General features: G+C 41.1%; 2 protein-coding genes across 2 annotated transcripts in view; one reads left to right on the top strand and one right to left on the bottom strand.

Annotated features, from left to right (window-relative positions):
- The window catches only part of LOC118339681 (plakophilin-4-like), a 43,279-nt gene extending 33,779 nt beyond the window's left edge, over positions 1 to 9,500 (top strand). Inside the window, exons 10-21 of the mRNA XM_035677381.1 lie at positions 401 to 435; positions 520 to 703; positions 3,850 to 3,967; positions 4,523 to 4,717; positions 4,806 to 4,979; positions 5,121 to 5,271; positions 6,069 to 6,261; positions 6,396 to 6,480; positions 7,107 to 7,224; positions 7,326 to 7,457; positions 7,568 to 7,641; positions 7,907 to 9,500. Of these exons, the coding sequence (XP_035533274.1) occupies positions 401 to 435; positions 520 to 703; positions 3,850 to 3,967; positions 4,523 to 4,717; positions 4,806 to 4,979; positions 5,121 to 5,271; positions 6,069 to 6,261; positions 6,396 to 6,480; positions 7,107 to 7,224; positions 7,326 to 7,457; positions 7,568 to 7,641; positions 7,907 to 8,164 (1,717 nt within the window). The 3' untranslated portion in view covers positions 8,165 to 9,500. The remainder of the gene's footprint in view (positions 1 to 400; positions 436 to 519; positions 704 to 3,849; positions 3,968 to 4,522; positions 4,718 to 4,805; positions 4,980 to 5,120; positions 5,272 to 6,068; positions 6,262 to 6,395; positions 6,481 to 7,106; positions 7,225 to 7,325; positions 7,458 to 7,567; positions 7,642 to 7,906) is intronic.
- Positions 9,501 to 9,679: 179 nt separating this feature from the next.
- Positions 9,680 to 13,530, bottom strand: part of LOC118339680 (kinesin heavy chain-like) — a 20,395-nt gene continuing 16,544 nt past the window's right edge. Inside the window, exons 20-24 of the mRNA XM_035677380.1 lie at positions 11,962 to 12,033; positions 11,775 to 11,879; positions 11,484 to 11,700; positions 11,293 to 11,396; positions 9,680 to 11,208 (exon numbers count right to left, since the gene is read on the bottom strand). Of these exons, the coding sequence (XP_035533273.1) occupies positions 11,314 to 11,396; positions 11,484 to 11,700; positions 11,775 to 11,879; positions 11,962 to 12,033 (477 nt within the window). The 3' untranslated portion in view covers positions 9,680 to 11,208; positions 11,293 to 11,313. The remainder of the gene's footprint in view (positions 11,209 to 11,292; positions 11,397 to 11,483; positions 11,701 to 11,774; positions 11,880 to 11,961; positions 12,034 to 13,530) is intronic.

Genomic DNA, 13,530 nt, shown 5'->3' with positions numbered 1-13,530 from the left:
CAGGTTTCTCTGGGTCCTCCTAGTGCTCCTAATAGCAAGAATCCACCAACAACCTATCAAAGCCAAGTTGATTGTTGAGTCTCATTCCCAGGGTGTAAAATGTTTGGACATTGGGAATGAGACTCAATAATCAACTGTCTTCAAGCATACAACCCAAAGCGTCTTAATATCTTTCTTGGCTCTGATTGTGTTTGTTCAGTCCTGGTGGATTCTTGCAAATGCCATCAGGAGCCAAAGGAACCTGATCTTTTCACAGATTATCTGTCTCGTGTACTGCTGTCAGGATATAGGGAAAAAATACAGTATATAAGACACAAAGTTACCTGCTGCAGCTTTAAAATCAGATTTTCAGTGAGCACAGAGAAACTTTCTGCAAATGAATGTGAAAACATCCTTCTAGCATCAAACTGCACAGTGAAGCTCAAGCATCACACTGTAAGAACAAGAAGAAACACTGATTTCTGACGTGACATCTTGGCAAACTGTAAACGTTCTTTTTTTGGCACCTTGCACCCTTAGGCGTCCTGTGGAACCTCTCTTCATGTGACGCAGTGAAGATGACCATCATTCGCGACGCTCTGACCACGCTGACCAACACGGTCGTCATCCCCCACTCGGGCTGGAGCAGCGTCTCGCACCGCGACGAGCACAAAGTCAAGTTCCAGTCCTCCCTGCTGTTGCGTAACACCACCGGCTGCCTGAGGTGAGGAACAAAACAAACCCCCACCCCACACTGCTTAATGTGTCATAAAAAATGTATTGCTTTGTCGATTTTTGTCCTGTGATGATAAAATTATCCTCCGTTTGATAGAAAAATGGAAAAATAACATTTTGTAAAAGACTCTTACTGCTGACGCCCCCATTACTCAATGTTAATCATAATCATCACCACACAGTACAGCCTTTACTGTCCTAAAACCACACAAATCTCACTTATTAATGAAAATAGATCTCACAAAGTGCCTCGCCTCCTAAGCCTGTTGAGTTACCAGGCGTGCCGTCAGCTCATTAGATCGATTCTCGTTTTGAAATGCAAGGATGACTTTTGGATTTATTGTTCGACTCTGCTGCTTTTCTCTGTCTCTGCTTTTCATTTTAATGATTCTGTAAAACCACAGCGCATAATCACAGACGCATAATCGTCAGTGAGAGGCTCTGTAATGGAGATTTTAAGCAGGCATGAAATCTCAAGTAGGCATTTGACCACATTAGAGACAAATAACAGCAAAGCGTGTCTTAAAAGTCAAAGCCGAGGTTGAAGATTTAGCTTCATCGTCTGCAAATTTTTTACAGCGATAGTTGCAGAAGAATAGCAGGCAGCTCACGTGTACTAGAAAATAAAAAAGCTTAACTTGGGCTCATTCGAAAAGTGTAATTTGATATAGAAGCTCCTTGAATTCCAGATGATTCAGTTCACCTCAGCTAAAGATAATAATGCAGATTTTCACGTTTTACACAATCCTGTAAAACTTCAAATAGCACAGTTATATTTCCCAACCTAGGCCAGTGTGAGTGATCTATAATACCCAAGAAAACCAAAAAGAATGAGAGAAGATAAATATCTAATTGAATGCATTAGTATATCAGTGTTTGAATGAACCCTTTTTATAAACAACCTAATGGGACTGGAGCACCATCAGTTATTTCATGATATTAATATTCTGGTATTATTGTGATTAGGAATGTAATAATATATCATGAGCAATTAAAATCCGATACAAATATGTGAAAGAAATGAATCGTGATACTGATGCTTATTTCCAATGTACTGTTTATATAGAGTACCTGGTCTTTTTTTACTGTTTCCACCCTGATGTCGAAGACTGTGTGAAGTGGAAACCGGTGTGTATTTTAACCAATATGCCAGACTAAATGAAGCCTTTTAATAAAACTTCTCTCTTTAAAAGTGCTTAAAAAAACATTTTTCATCTCCAAGAGCGCCTTAAGATTCCCTGAGCTCGCAACTGGCCGAGCACTTGGCCTCTCTTCCCCTTTTTAACATATCTAATGAGATTGAGTCCAACGTCCCCTGGAAGGAGCACTCGCTCACTGAGTGGAGAAGATCTTACAACCCAAGAACACTTGGTAAAGACTGGGTCGTCCCAGATGAGGCCAGAAACGGGAAGGGCAATTAAACAGGAGGCTGTCCAACCGTTGACGGCAAGAGTCGCCTCTTGCCGAGGCTTCATAAAGACGGTGTGAACATGCTGATTTTGAAACTCATTTGGCTGCTGTAATTACTAGTTTCCGACTAGTAAATAGCATTCATGTCAACATTCAAGACAGCCAGTATGCTGCAGTATATACGAATCTGTGTATCACTGACTCTTTCCATATTCAGTATATAATCTAAAAGCGGAAAACACAATCAGTTATTTCATTATTCATTTGTGAATCCAACAAGTCAAGACTGAATTTGATTTAATGTGTCCAATTTGTGTGACCAGGAAGTCGAGCTGCTGACTGCTTGTAATGAATATGTGCTTGAACTCAGTATGAGACAGTATTTTGAAGAATGTTAAAAGTCAGTTCTTGTGTGAACAGTATAATGTTGCCATGGATACAGTGAGTTTGACTGTGGGTAACCCTGTTTTATATTTCTTGTTTTTGGACAATAAAGTTCCCCATACACTTTTACTGTGTATCATTGGATTTACTGACAACTATCAGTGACTCAAATCTTAAACATCTAAGGATTCTCAGGCACCTTCTGAAGCCATTCCTGTCCCAGCACACGCATACAGGGCAGATTTTCCAAAATATTTTGCTGTGTGTAAAGTGTGTTTACTGCATGCATGTTCATCAAGTGCACCACACAAAGAGGTCAGCAACTTCCTGGTCAGACAAATCAGACACATTAAATATCAAATCAGTTTCAGCCTGTGGCGCCTTTTTTCATTTTCCTATTTTATGTTTGTGTTGTAATACGCAAATGCCCTTATTAACAATTTACAGTATTTTTAACCCTCATAAGACCAACTTTGTAGCCATACGACCAACTTGAGTGGTCAGATAAAACACAGGACTCTTTCCCATCTCTACCATCCATCAGTTTATGTTGGCAGAGGAGTAACCATTCATTTACTAAGCAAACAGGGAGACCCCTTGAGAGAAGAATCTTTTGAATGAATTTAACTCTGATTGGGCACCATCCTCTCTAAATCAAATGAATTAAACCTGCCTGGTGGAGACTCCCCAGCCCGAATGCCACAAATTGGCCTGATTGGATTGGCGCCAGTCATTGTTCAGTGTCGGGAGCCAATCAAGACCAAAGCCAGGTGTCTTTCCTGAAGTGCTACCTTGCAAAAATTGTTCTTGCTGCAAGTTAATTAATTCCCAAAGCTCACTGAGCATTATAGTAATGAGTATGTTGACTGTGAGGTTACATCACCGGACGAGTAATAACAAGATGAAGATTATCCACTATAGCCAGTAAAAGCAAAAACAAGCTGCACTGCAATAACTTTTATCAAACAAGGCTTCATTAAACATCTTCTGATGGTTGTTATTTCCTCTAATAAGGCAGCTTTAAGTGACTCTGTGCTGCAGGGAAACTAGTTCTCTGTGCAAATCAGCCTCCAGCATTTCTCTGCATTCAGACTGACCGAGACTGTAGATTGATAGTATAGAAATGCATTGTGGGAGTTATGTGCTGTTGTGCAGTCTTCTCATGTCAGCTCGCCATTAGCAGCAGCTGAAGGTTCCTATTGGAGGATCAGCTCCTTCCTTTACTGTATCCGGGCAGGTTTTTTAAAGCCACCCTGTGGGGGAATCCACACACTGCACCTCACTCTGAATTAATGTGTGGCTCCTTATGTGTGTGTGTGTGTGTGTGTGTGTGTGTGTAAGGAACCTGAGCTCAGCAGGAGAGGAGGCGAGGAGTCAGCTGCGTTGCTGTGAAGGTCTCGTCGACTCGCTGCTTCACGTCCTCAAAGCCTGCGTTAACACCTCCGACTACGACAGCAAGGTGCTGCAAAAACACACACTTTTTGTCACAATTTATTCCCAGGAGTATTACCCTCGCCATAACCTGACCTTGACACAGCCTTAACCAAATTCTTAACCAGGGTACAAGTTATAATCTGAGCTTTGTGGGGTTGTCTAAATAGAGGTGGAGAGAGGAGAGAGAGCTCATTACCTCAGACTGTTGTCATGAACGGGGAAATTTACTATAGAGACCAAAACTGTTTTTTGTAACAGGCTGTAAACATGTTTATTTCTGCTGTAAAGTATTTTAACATGGGGCCTTATGGGGATTGACTCACTGCTGGAGCCAGCTGTTAAACTGGGACTGCAGTTTTTGTTACGTCCGTGTTGGCTTCACTACGTGGTCCAACACTTTCACACAGCGGCCCACTACTACTAACAATTGCATCAAGTAGAAGTATGGCTCAGCTTCCACATAACTCGAACCCAGCTTAACCCTAAAATGTAAAAGAGGTATATAATAATTCACACCACCATAAAAAGCTCTCCCATTGATCTCTGATTGTTGAGATATTTAGACTTTTATATTTCTCAGATCGTGGAGAACAGTGTCTGCACCCTGAGGAACCTCTCGTACCGGCTGGAGGTGGAGATGCCCTCCTCTCGTCTCCTCGGCAACCAGGAGCTAGACACCCTGCTTGGCTTCTCCTCCCCAGCCAAGGAGCTGGACTACCTCTGCTGGGGCAAGAGGAGGCGTGGCAGGAAGCGGGGCGGCTGGCCCGACGACAAGGTACAAACACATTTTCATCCTTATGTGAGAAGCTGCATAAGGAGTCGAAGTTGAGTTTAAAAACATATTTAATGTGTGTTTCGTGCAGTGGGACGGCGTTGGGCCGATCCCGGGTTTCTCCCAGTCTCTGAGGGGGGCAGAGCTGCTGTGGCACCCGATGGTGGTGAAGCCGTACCTCAACCTGCTGGCTGAGAGCTCCAACCCCGCCACCCTGGAGGGCGCCGCCGGGTCGCTGCAGAACCTCTCTGCTGGAAACTGGAAGGTGGGACTTCTTACTGTACATGCTTTTCTGCAGAAGAATACCATTTTAGCAGTATACCACCACTCATTTAAAAATATAAAAGTACCCCAAAAAAGAGAAGATATCTAGTATCTGAGAACAATATGTACTGTTTGTGTCCAGTTCTCAGCGTACATCAGAGCAGCGGTGCGTAAAGAGAAAGGTCTGCCCATCCTGGTGGAGCTGCTGAGGATGGACAACGACCGGGTCGTCTGCTCCGTCGCCACTGCTCTCCGCAACATGGCACTGGACAGTCGCAACAAGGAGCTGATAGGTCCAAACACACACTAAAACACACACAAACACACACACACTCTATAACAGATTGATCCCCAGAAACTCAAACTGTGAAAAGATCCTCTTCACACGTCAGTCAGGAACAACAACAACAACAGCTTGTTCAAGACAGATTTTTGTATCTCATCACAGTCCATTCATTCCAATCAGACTGAGTCTTGAAAAGGTGATAACACATCGCCCCCTTATGGACAACAGCTGTGTTGAAGGTGTTTTTCCTCTCTGTACAAACATTATGAACTAGGGTCCCTCCTGAAGATGGCAAATATCTGGAATTACCAGATAAATTACTAATAAAGAGGTCACTAAACTGACATTTACCAAATCAAACTATTCAGTCAGCGCTCTGCCTGTAAACAAATTTGGTGCAAACATTAAAACCTTACATACCTACATACCACTAGCTGACAGTCCTCTTCCTCAGCTTGTCATCCTACAAGCAATAGTGGAGTTTTTTTTTTTTTTACAGCCACCGTAGTTACTGTCTGGCATTTAGAAAGAGAGGGTGAAATGATGCAACTACAACGCAACTTGTCTTGTGTTGAAGTCTTTATAAAAGAATGAAATCTAACTGAAACAATATTGTGCAAGTATGTCCACAGAATAAGCATTAGAGAAGGCATTGGTGCACTTGTTTATTGAGACAAATACCCCTAAATTTAAAAAATGGAAAAACCTAAACACTGAAGCTAATAATAAATTTTTTTAGACAATAAAAACTAAACTGAAAATAAACTGAATTAAATATCTGAATGAAGTCCATATTTCCTGCAGGAAAGTACGCCATGCGGGACCTGGTGAACCGGCTGCCCGGCGGCAGTCCGTCGGTGCTGTCAGACGATACGGTGGCGTCAGTGTGCTGCACGCTGCACGAGGTCACCAGCCGCAACATGGAGAACGCCAAAGCTTTAGCCGACAGCGGAGGCATCGAGAAGCTGGTGGACATCAGCAAAGGTCGAGGGAAAGGGTACGAAACCGCAGAGAAACTTCATGTAGACAGCAGCTGCTTTGTACCTGTGATGAAAATGTTTAATTTTTAATAATATTTTCCCTTTTCTGTTTAATTTTTTATCCTTAAAATGATTCACTTTGATGTTGCAGGTACTCGATGAAGGTCGTGAAGGCAGCGGCTCAGGTGTTGAACACGCTGTGGCAGTACAGGGAGCTGAGGAGCCTCTACAAACAGGTCGGTACCAGCACAGACACTCTTCTTTTAACTCATATTCTTTTAGTTTAGCAGGTTAAAAAACCATTTCAGTAATCCAAGAGTTGTAGAAATGTTCTGTACACATAGAGCAGATCATCTGTTTATCATTCAGGGTAAGACCATAGTACATCATGATAACATATAAAATCATCAAGCTTTAAAAGAACATTTCAGCCAGATAAAGCAAAAAGAGGTAAAATCAGGAAAGGTTCTTAGATAAAAGTATGTTTTAAGAAAAGACTGACTCAGCCGACCTGATTTCCTCAGGCAGATTGTTCCAGAGCGTCGGCTGCAAAAAGCTGTGTCCCATTTCGTTTTTAACGAGGCCTCTGGAACAGACAGAAGACCTCTGCCTGAGGATCTCAAAGCATGAGCCGGCACGTACCGTACTAATAGGTCAGAGATGTGACAGAGGGAGAGGCCATGAAGATTCTTTAAAGTAATCAGTAAAATCTTCAGAGAGGATTGATGTGATCATGTTTCTTGCTCCTGGTGAAAAAAAACTCAATACAATTGATTTAACTTTATAATGTTGTAGGGAAAGAAACTGTAAACATTGTTCCGACTTATTTGTAACTAAACTGATGTGAACTTTGTGTGTGCAGGACGGCTGGAACTACACTCACTTTGTCACTCCCGTCTCCACTCTGGAGCGAGACCGCTACCTTTCACAGCCGACCCTGCCCACCAGCCCGCTGCAGATGTCCCCCGTCATCCAATCAGGTAAGAGATCCGGTAAGTGAGGTCAAGTTGACGGTCGTTTTAAAGTTTTTTTATGCCTTTTCTGATTTTTTTTTTTCTTGTTTTGTCTTTTATTTTCTCAGGTGGTAGCGCAACATCCTCGCCAGCGATGCTCGGGATAAGAAGACACAGTACAAACTATCAGAGGGCACAGTCATCTATGCAACTCGACACGTATTATGGAGACAACAGTTTACACAAACGGCAGTACACAGGTTCGTATTGATTGCACTGATGTTTCTTCATTAACACACACTTGCCACCAGATTAACACCAAATTGACACACCTTTTCTCCCTTCTGTGCTGTTGAATTTTCCACTTAAGGGTCTGAGAAGAAAACTCCATATTTCATTGGGACATATTCTTCCCAGTCAGGAGAGGATTTGAGAAGGTCCCAGGTAAGAAATTGTTACATTAAAGTATTGGATTTTAGCTTTGATTCCTATTAAAATTATTATTCAGATTATTTAATCAATCAGTAGGATTTTAAATAAGTGCTTAGTTGAAAACAATTTTGCATAGTATATAGACCAAACAATTCCTCAGTTAATTTAAGACAATAATTAATCAATCAATACTGAAAATGATTAAATTGAAGCACTACCTCTTAACATAATTGTATAATTCCCCATTCAATAAATCCCATTGTTGTCCCTCTCCCAGCACACAGAGCCATTTTACGACGAGCCCGACAGGAAGAACTACAACAGCTACAGAATGTACCTGTCATCCCCTCAAGGCTACGGAGAGGAGCAGTACGAGGACGAACCGGTCCACCTGACCCCATCCTCCCCCGATGGCTACGCCAGCCAGTCGCTCCAATTCAAAGCCAACACCAACTACGTGGACTTCTACTCCACCACACGGAGGCCTTCAAACAGGGCGAACAAGTTCACCGGCTCCCCTGACTCCTGGGTGTAAAAACAAAAATGGACACCGTGTACGTCGAGCTTCGCCGTCTGTTTCCGTGGGTGTTTGGGTGGGTGCGCTGTATGGTCGTGTGAAAGGTTGAGGATGCATGTGATTGTGTGTGCATATGTGTTGAACCTGTACTGAATGACCAGGGCTTGGTTTGCTCCATGCAGCTTTTGACTAAGTTAGACCATGTGCACAATAATGCAGATAAATCAAATCAACAATTAGTCAATTAATCAATTAGTTAGTCAACAAACACCACACAATAAATCCATTACTTGAGAAAATAATAACCAGATGGAAATAATCTTTAGTTTGACCTTCTGGTAAAGTTTCTGGAAACACACATTGATAAGCATTTCTTTTTGCTGAATTTGGTTAAAAATTGTTCTAAACCTGACTAATGAGTAGGTTGTGTTGTAGGTTGCTGTTCACACCTGCACCCATGTGACTGACAACTCTCACATGATGACATGTGACCTTAACGACTGTTAAGGTATTACACACTTCAAGAAACTAAAGTAAGTCCAGTTTACTATTGTTGTGACATTTCAAAAGGGATAATCTAAAAAAAAAAACCCTAAACTTTATCTGCATTATTATGAACGCGCAGCATCTTTTCCATCCGTCTTAGTCAAAAGTTGCTTTTTAAAATTAAACCCAGCCCTAACCTTGTTGTTCACCAGAGTGTTTGTTAAAGTCAACTTGATTTAATTTTTCTCTGCAGTAAAAGTGTGCAGTGTGTTGGCTTTAAGTTGGCATAGTTATTGTTTGCCAGCATCATCATGAAGAACCTACTGATGTTGAGACCACACCTGGGACAAACACTATTTACTCTGTCTAGGGATTGACCATATTAGCGGCAAAAATCACTCTAAAACATTGTTGTTAAATATTATTTGACCCAGGTTTGAAGAAGAGAAACTTACCGAAGAACTTTTAAAGACTCAGAGAACCGGGGTTACATCGATAACCCTTTGCTTTTCTGTATGTTGGCCCAAACTGCAGTATATCATAAAGTATGTGAAATATGTGATAAAAACATGTGAAAATCTATTTGTACAGATACAATGGTTTAACTGTCCTGTTACATTGTTGTATTCAATATGTAGAACTTTATATGTGATTGTGTGAAGAAGATTTTTCTATTATTTATTATTTTTATTAATTTACTTGTGACCTGACCAAAATACCCCATCTGTCTGTTCTGTCCAAAACTGATGATAATGTGCAATGTTACAGAGGGAAATATATGTATAGGGATTAAAGATTATATCATGACAAGACAACAAAGTCTTTCATCTTATTAAAAATGACAAAAAAATCAAAGTTAAATATCTTTATTAGCTTTAATTGCATCAGTTGTAGGTATATTCAGAGATATGATGCCACAGCCAAAATAAACAAGGAAACTAAAAAACATTTTGCAAACTCAAAATGTACATCATGATGAATGCACCAGGTATACAAATATGTCCTCCCTGAGCATGCCTTTAACACAAGCTCTAGTCCATGCAGTTACATTCATTTATTGGTCATGTACAGTGTGACCGCAGCCGTCCCGCTCACTCAAAACAGCCACAAACGTCAAATAAAGAAGCTGATAATGGGGCTCAGAGTTGTGATAGTCATTGGCAACATCCGGGGCAATGAAAGCAACAATCCTGATGCTCTGTTGCCTAAAAGGTTGCCCTTTGTATCACTGCTCTCTGCCACCAAAAGTATCACCTGACCATAATAGTGTGCATTCAAAAACATGCTAAACTGGCAGCACGAAGGAAAGCAGCACAGACATTTAAATATATCGAATAAAGGGGCCTCATCGATTACAATCTTTTGCTTTAGTTACTCTTATAAATCTGAAGATGCTGAACTAAGGTAATTCAGTGGAAGTCTGTTATTCTGGTGATTCAGGTGTTTCTAAAGGCACAAGGTGTGGCAGAGTGAAAAACAGACTTTAAGGATTGTTCGGGATTAAATTAATAATTATTTTTGGTGTTTATCTCCATGTGTTAAGATCTACTGACTGGCTGATCAGGAGCCTTACGGAGATTTTTCCTGCTGTTATAACAAACCAGACTGTAGTACTGTACTGAGTCCCAGGGAACGGCTGATTGGCTGGTCAGTGTCTCTGCAGGACTACAGTACGATACAATCCTTTTGACTTAACAGCAGCGTCCTACAACTCAGAATATTCAGATATAAACTGGGACACACTTCTAGAAGTGTTTCTTTTTTGTGATTGTTACCTGTAGGGAGACAAAAGAGGTAACAGTAACTTCAAAGACAACAAGGTTTTAGTACAGAAATGCAACCGGGGGCTTTTCAGCGAGGGAACAAATACTCGGCAATTTAACAAGCTGTGTGTCAGTATGTTTTCGCTGTCTGTAACTCGAGCTGTAACTCGAGCTGTAACCTCCAACTTTATCAAGGTGAGAAACTCAAAAGGCGTTAGCTGCAATGGCACAGGCTGTTAATCCCCCCCCCCAAAAAAAAACATGACATCAGTTTGACTCTAGGTTGACAAGAAGATTGACACCACTCTCATCTCACTCTCAGCTAGAAGCCAGTCAGTCTTTATGGCATGCTGCTTCTTACTGAATGGACAAAGATGAAAGTGGTATCAATCTTCTCATTTAAAACTACTCATTTAAATGCATGAATGCTGGTTTAAGATTAAATTATAAATCTACAGGCCTTTCCTTTCCTTCCTGACGCTTCAAGCTTTGTCGATTTTCACTTCCTTCAGAAAGAAACTCAGGGCCTCATTTATAAATGTTACGCTTTATTTATTCTGTTGCATAAATGAAAAATCTATAATAATTTTGATTGGTCAGTTTTTAAGATGTAAAGCAACAACATTTCCTAAATGAGGCCATGATGTTCAGCAAATTAAATATGTTGTATCTCTTAAAGGTATATACAGTATGGATGATTGGATGATGGTGACAGTCTGTCGTGATGGCCTCCCATTGGTGCTCCAACAGGAGGGGCGGGGCTTGTGGTTCCAGGTGGGGCGGTGGGCATGCGTCGAGTTGTTTATGGTCAATCTGCAGGAAGAAACAAAGAGTTTAAGATAAAAATAAAAAGTATAAGTGTGTCAAACACCAAGTGGAATTAAAAGGATTGCTTACAGTTATGTTGCAGTTGTGGTTTTAGTTGTGGGTGTAGACGCCTCCGGCCCTGAAGGTGCTGATGGGGGATGACAGTGGATGATGGCCTGGCCGGATTGGCTTTGCTGAGGCACACAGATTTATTATTATTATTATTTAGTAATTTTGTTCTCCCTTTTGTCAAAGTTTCAAATGTCTAACAGTCAGCTCACCGATCTGTGCAGAGTAACCCCTCCTGGCCATGTTCTTGGCCCGGACGGCCTCCTTGATGCGGTCCACCTCCTGCTGGTAGCGCTTGCGGTCCCTCATGGCGTTCTCCTTGGCCTCCTTCAGGGCGTTCTCCAGGGCTTTGACTCGCTCTGCCGTGGCACGAAGACGCTTCTCCAGCTTAGGCAGCTCGCAGCGAAGGTCTGCGTTGTCTCGAACCAGCTGAGGGCAGTGGGGGGAAAGTTAATAAGGAGTTTCTCTTTCATTTAAAGCTGCTTTTTGTTTGGTTACTTTACCTGCTTGTGGACCTTGGTGAGCTGCTCCAAGTTGTTCTCCAGGAACGAGATCTTCTGCTTCTGGGCCACGTTACCAAGTCCCTCTTCACAGTCCAGCTCTGCACTCTGCAAACACAGAGCACATGTCAGACATACAGAAAAACAAATTATACTAAATGACCTAAACAATCAGAGGAAGGTGCTGTACCTTCTTGACACGTGTGGTGAGGTCCTGAACGAAGAGTTTGCGCAGGTTGTGGAGAGTCTGCAGCTCTTTGGCCTGAGAGAACAAGAAGAAAATTATGATGATGGTTACAATTACGTTGACGCATGCGCGGCAGCTGAAAACCTTTCATTAGCGATAAGTTCGCTCATGAAGACACGTGGACGAACGAGGGGAATAAAGACAGAAAGTGGAGGAAAATAAGAGGAAGAACTGGAGTTTCTTGAGAGTTATAAGGTCAGTCAGAGGCTGAACGGCCGACGCAAACACACACAAACAAACAAACAAACAAACACTGGGTCGCTGCGTCTGTTGACTACAATCCAATCCAACAAACAATCGGTGAAAATGAGAAGTTACTGTGAGAACATCAAGTGTTTTAAGCTGTCGTTGTTGTAGTTTACCTGCTGTTATTGTCAGAGGAAATTAACGACACCTGTTGTGGACCATGTGACACCAGAACACAACTACCTGTAGGTGGATAGCGGGGGAGACCCTTCCTCCCCAGCTGTGCGTAAATTACGCATATTGGAGGGATCCTCTCCTCCCCAATTTGATCTGCTACCACTGATTATTATCATTGATTACTGATTATTCCAGTATTATAGTATTGGACATTATTTACATTTACATTTTAATGGATTCTTTCTAGGAGACATTTTAAAGCTGTTTGTCATGTGACTTTGTTTATATGTTTTCTCCTGCTCAAATATGGTTGATTAAGGTCATATTCACAGATCAGGTGTGGACACAGTGATCGTTTGTATGAATGATTATTATTGAAACTCGGGAGGGGGACACGGCCCCCCTTGTTAGTTCTTAATATATTTACATCTTATAGTAGCACAAACAGGAAAATAGATGACTTCGTTTATATCTTATCTCCTGTCAATAATTAGTTTTAGCTTTATTTTTATCTAATTTTTTTTATGACTAATTATTATTATTGAAACTCAGGGACACGGACCCCCCTTGCAGATTATTGTCTGACTCAGGTTTAAAGTGTTATATATTGGACATTAACAAAAAAATGAAGGAGTGATCAGATGGACATGGCCCCCAATACTCCCCTAATTTAAAATGAAATTGTATGTTGTGTTGTAATTATTCAAGTAATAATATTTGCTAATATAGTTGCTATATATATATATATTGGGAGGGGGGGCTCTGAATATTATTATTGGCTAATTGATTGACCACTGTATCTGTAATACAATAGTCCACAAATTCTGACTATTATTCCATGATTAGTATTATAGTATTGAACATTATTTACATTTTAATGGATTCTTTCTTTCATTAAGAGACATTTAGAGCTGTTCTGTTACTCCTGCATAGTTTCATGTTCCCAATGTTGTTTTTGTAGAACATATAACATAGCTTCTTAATATACACACAAACAACATCATGTATGATATGAGGGATTAGTGATTACAAACAGGAAAATAGATGACTTCATTTATATCTTCTCTTATTTTTATTTTGAAGGGATAAAACTTTTTTTTAAGACTAATTATTATTATTATTGAAACTTGGGGACACAGCCCCCCCCCC

This window comes from Morone saxatilis, unplaced genomic scaffold, assembly GCF_004916995.1.
Source record: "Morone saxatilis isolate NCDOM2014 unplaced genomic scaffold, NCSU_SB_2.0 Contig6, whole genome shotgun sequence".
NCBI classification, from domain to species: domain Eukaryota; kingdom Metazoa; phylum Chordata; class Actinopteri; family Moronidae; genus Morone; species Morone saxatilis.
This window is presented reverse-complemented; position numbering and strand designations above follow the sequence as displayed.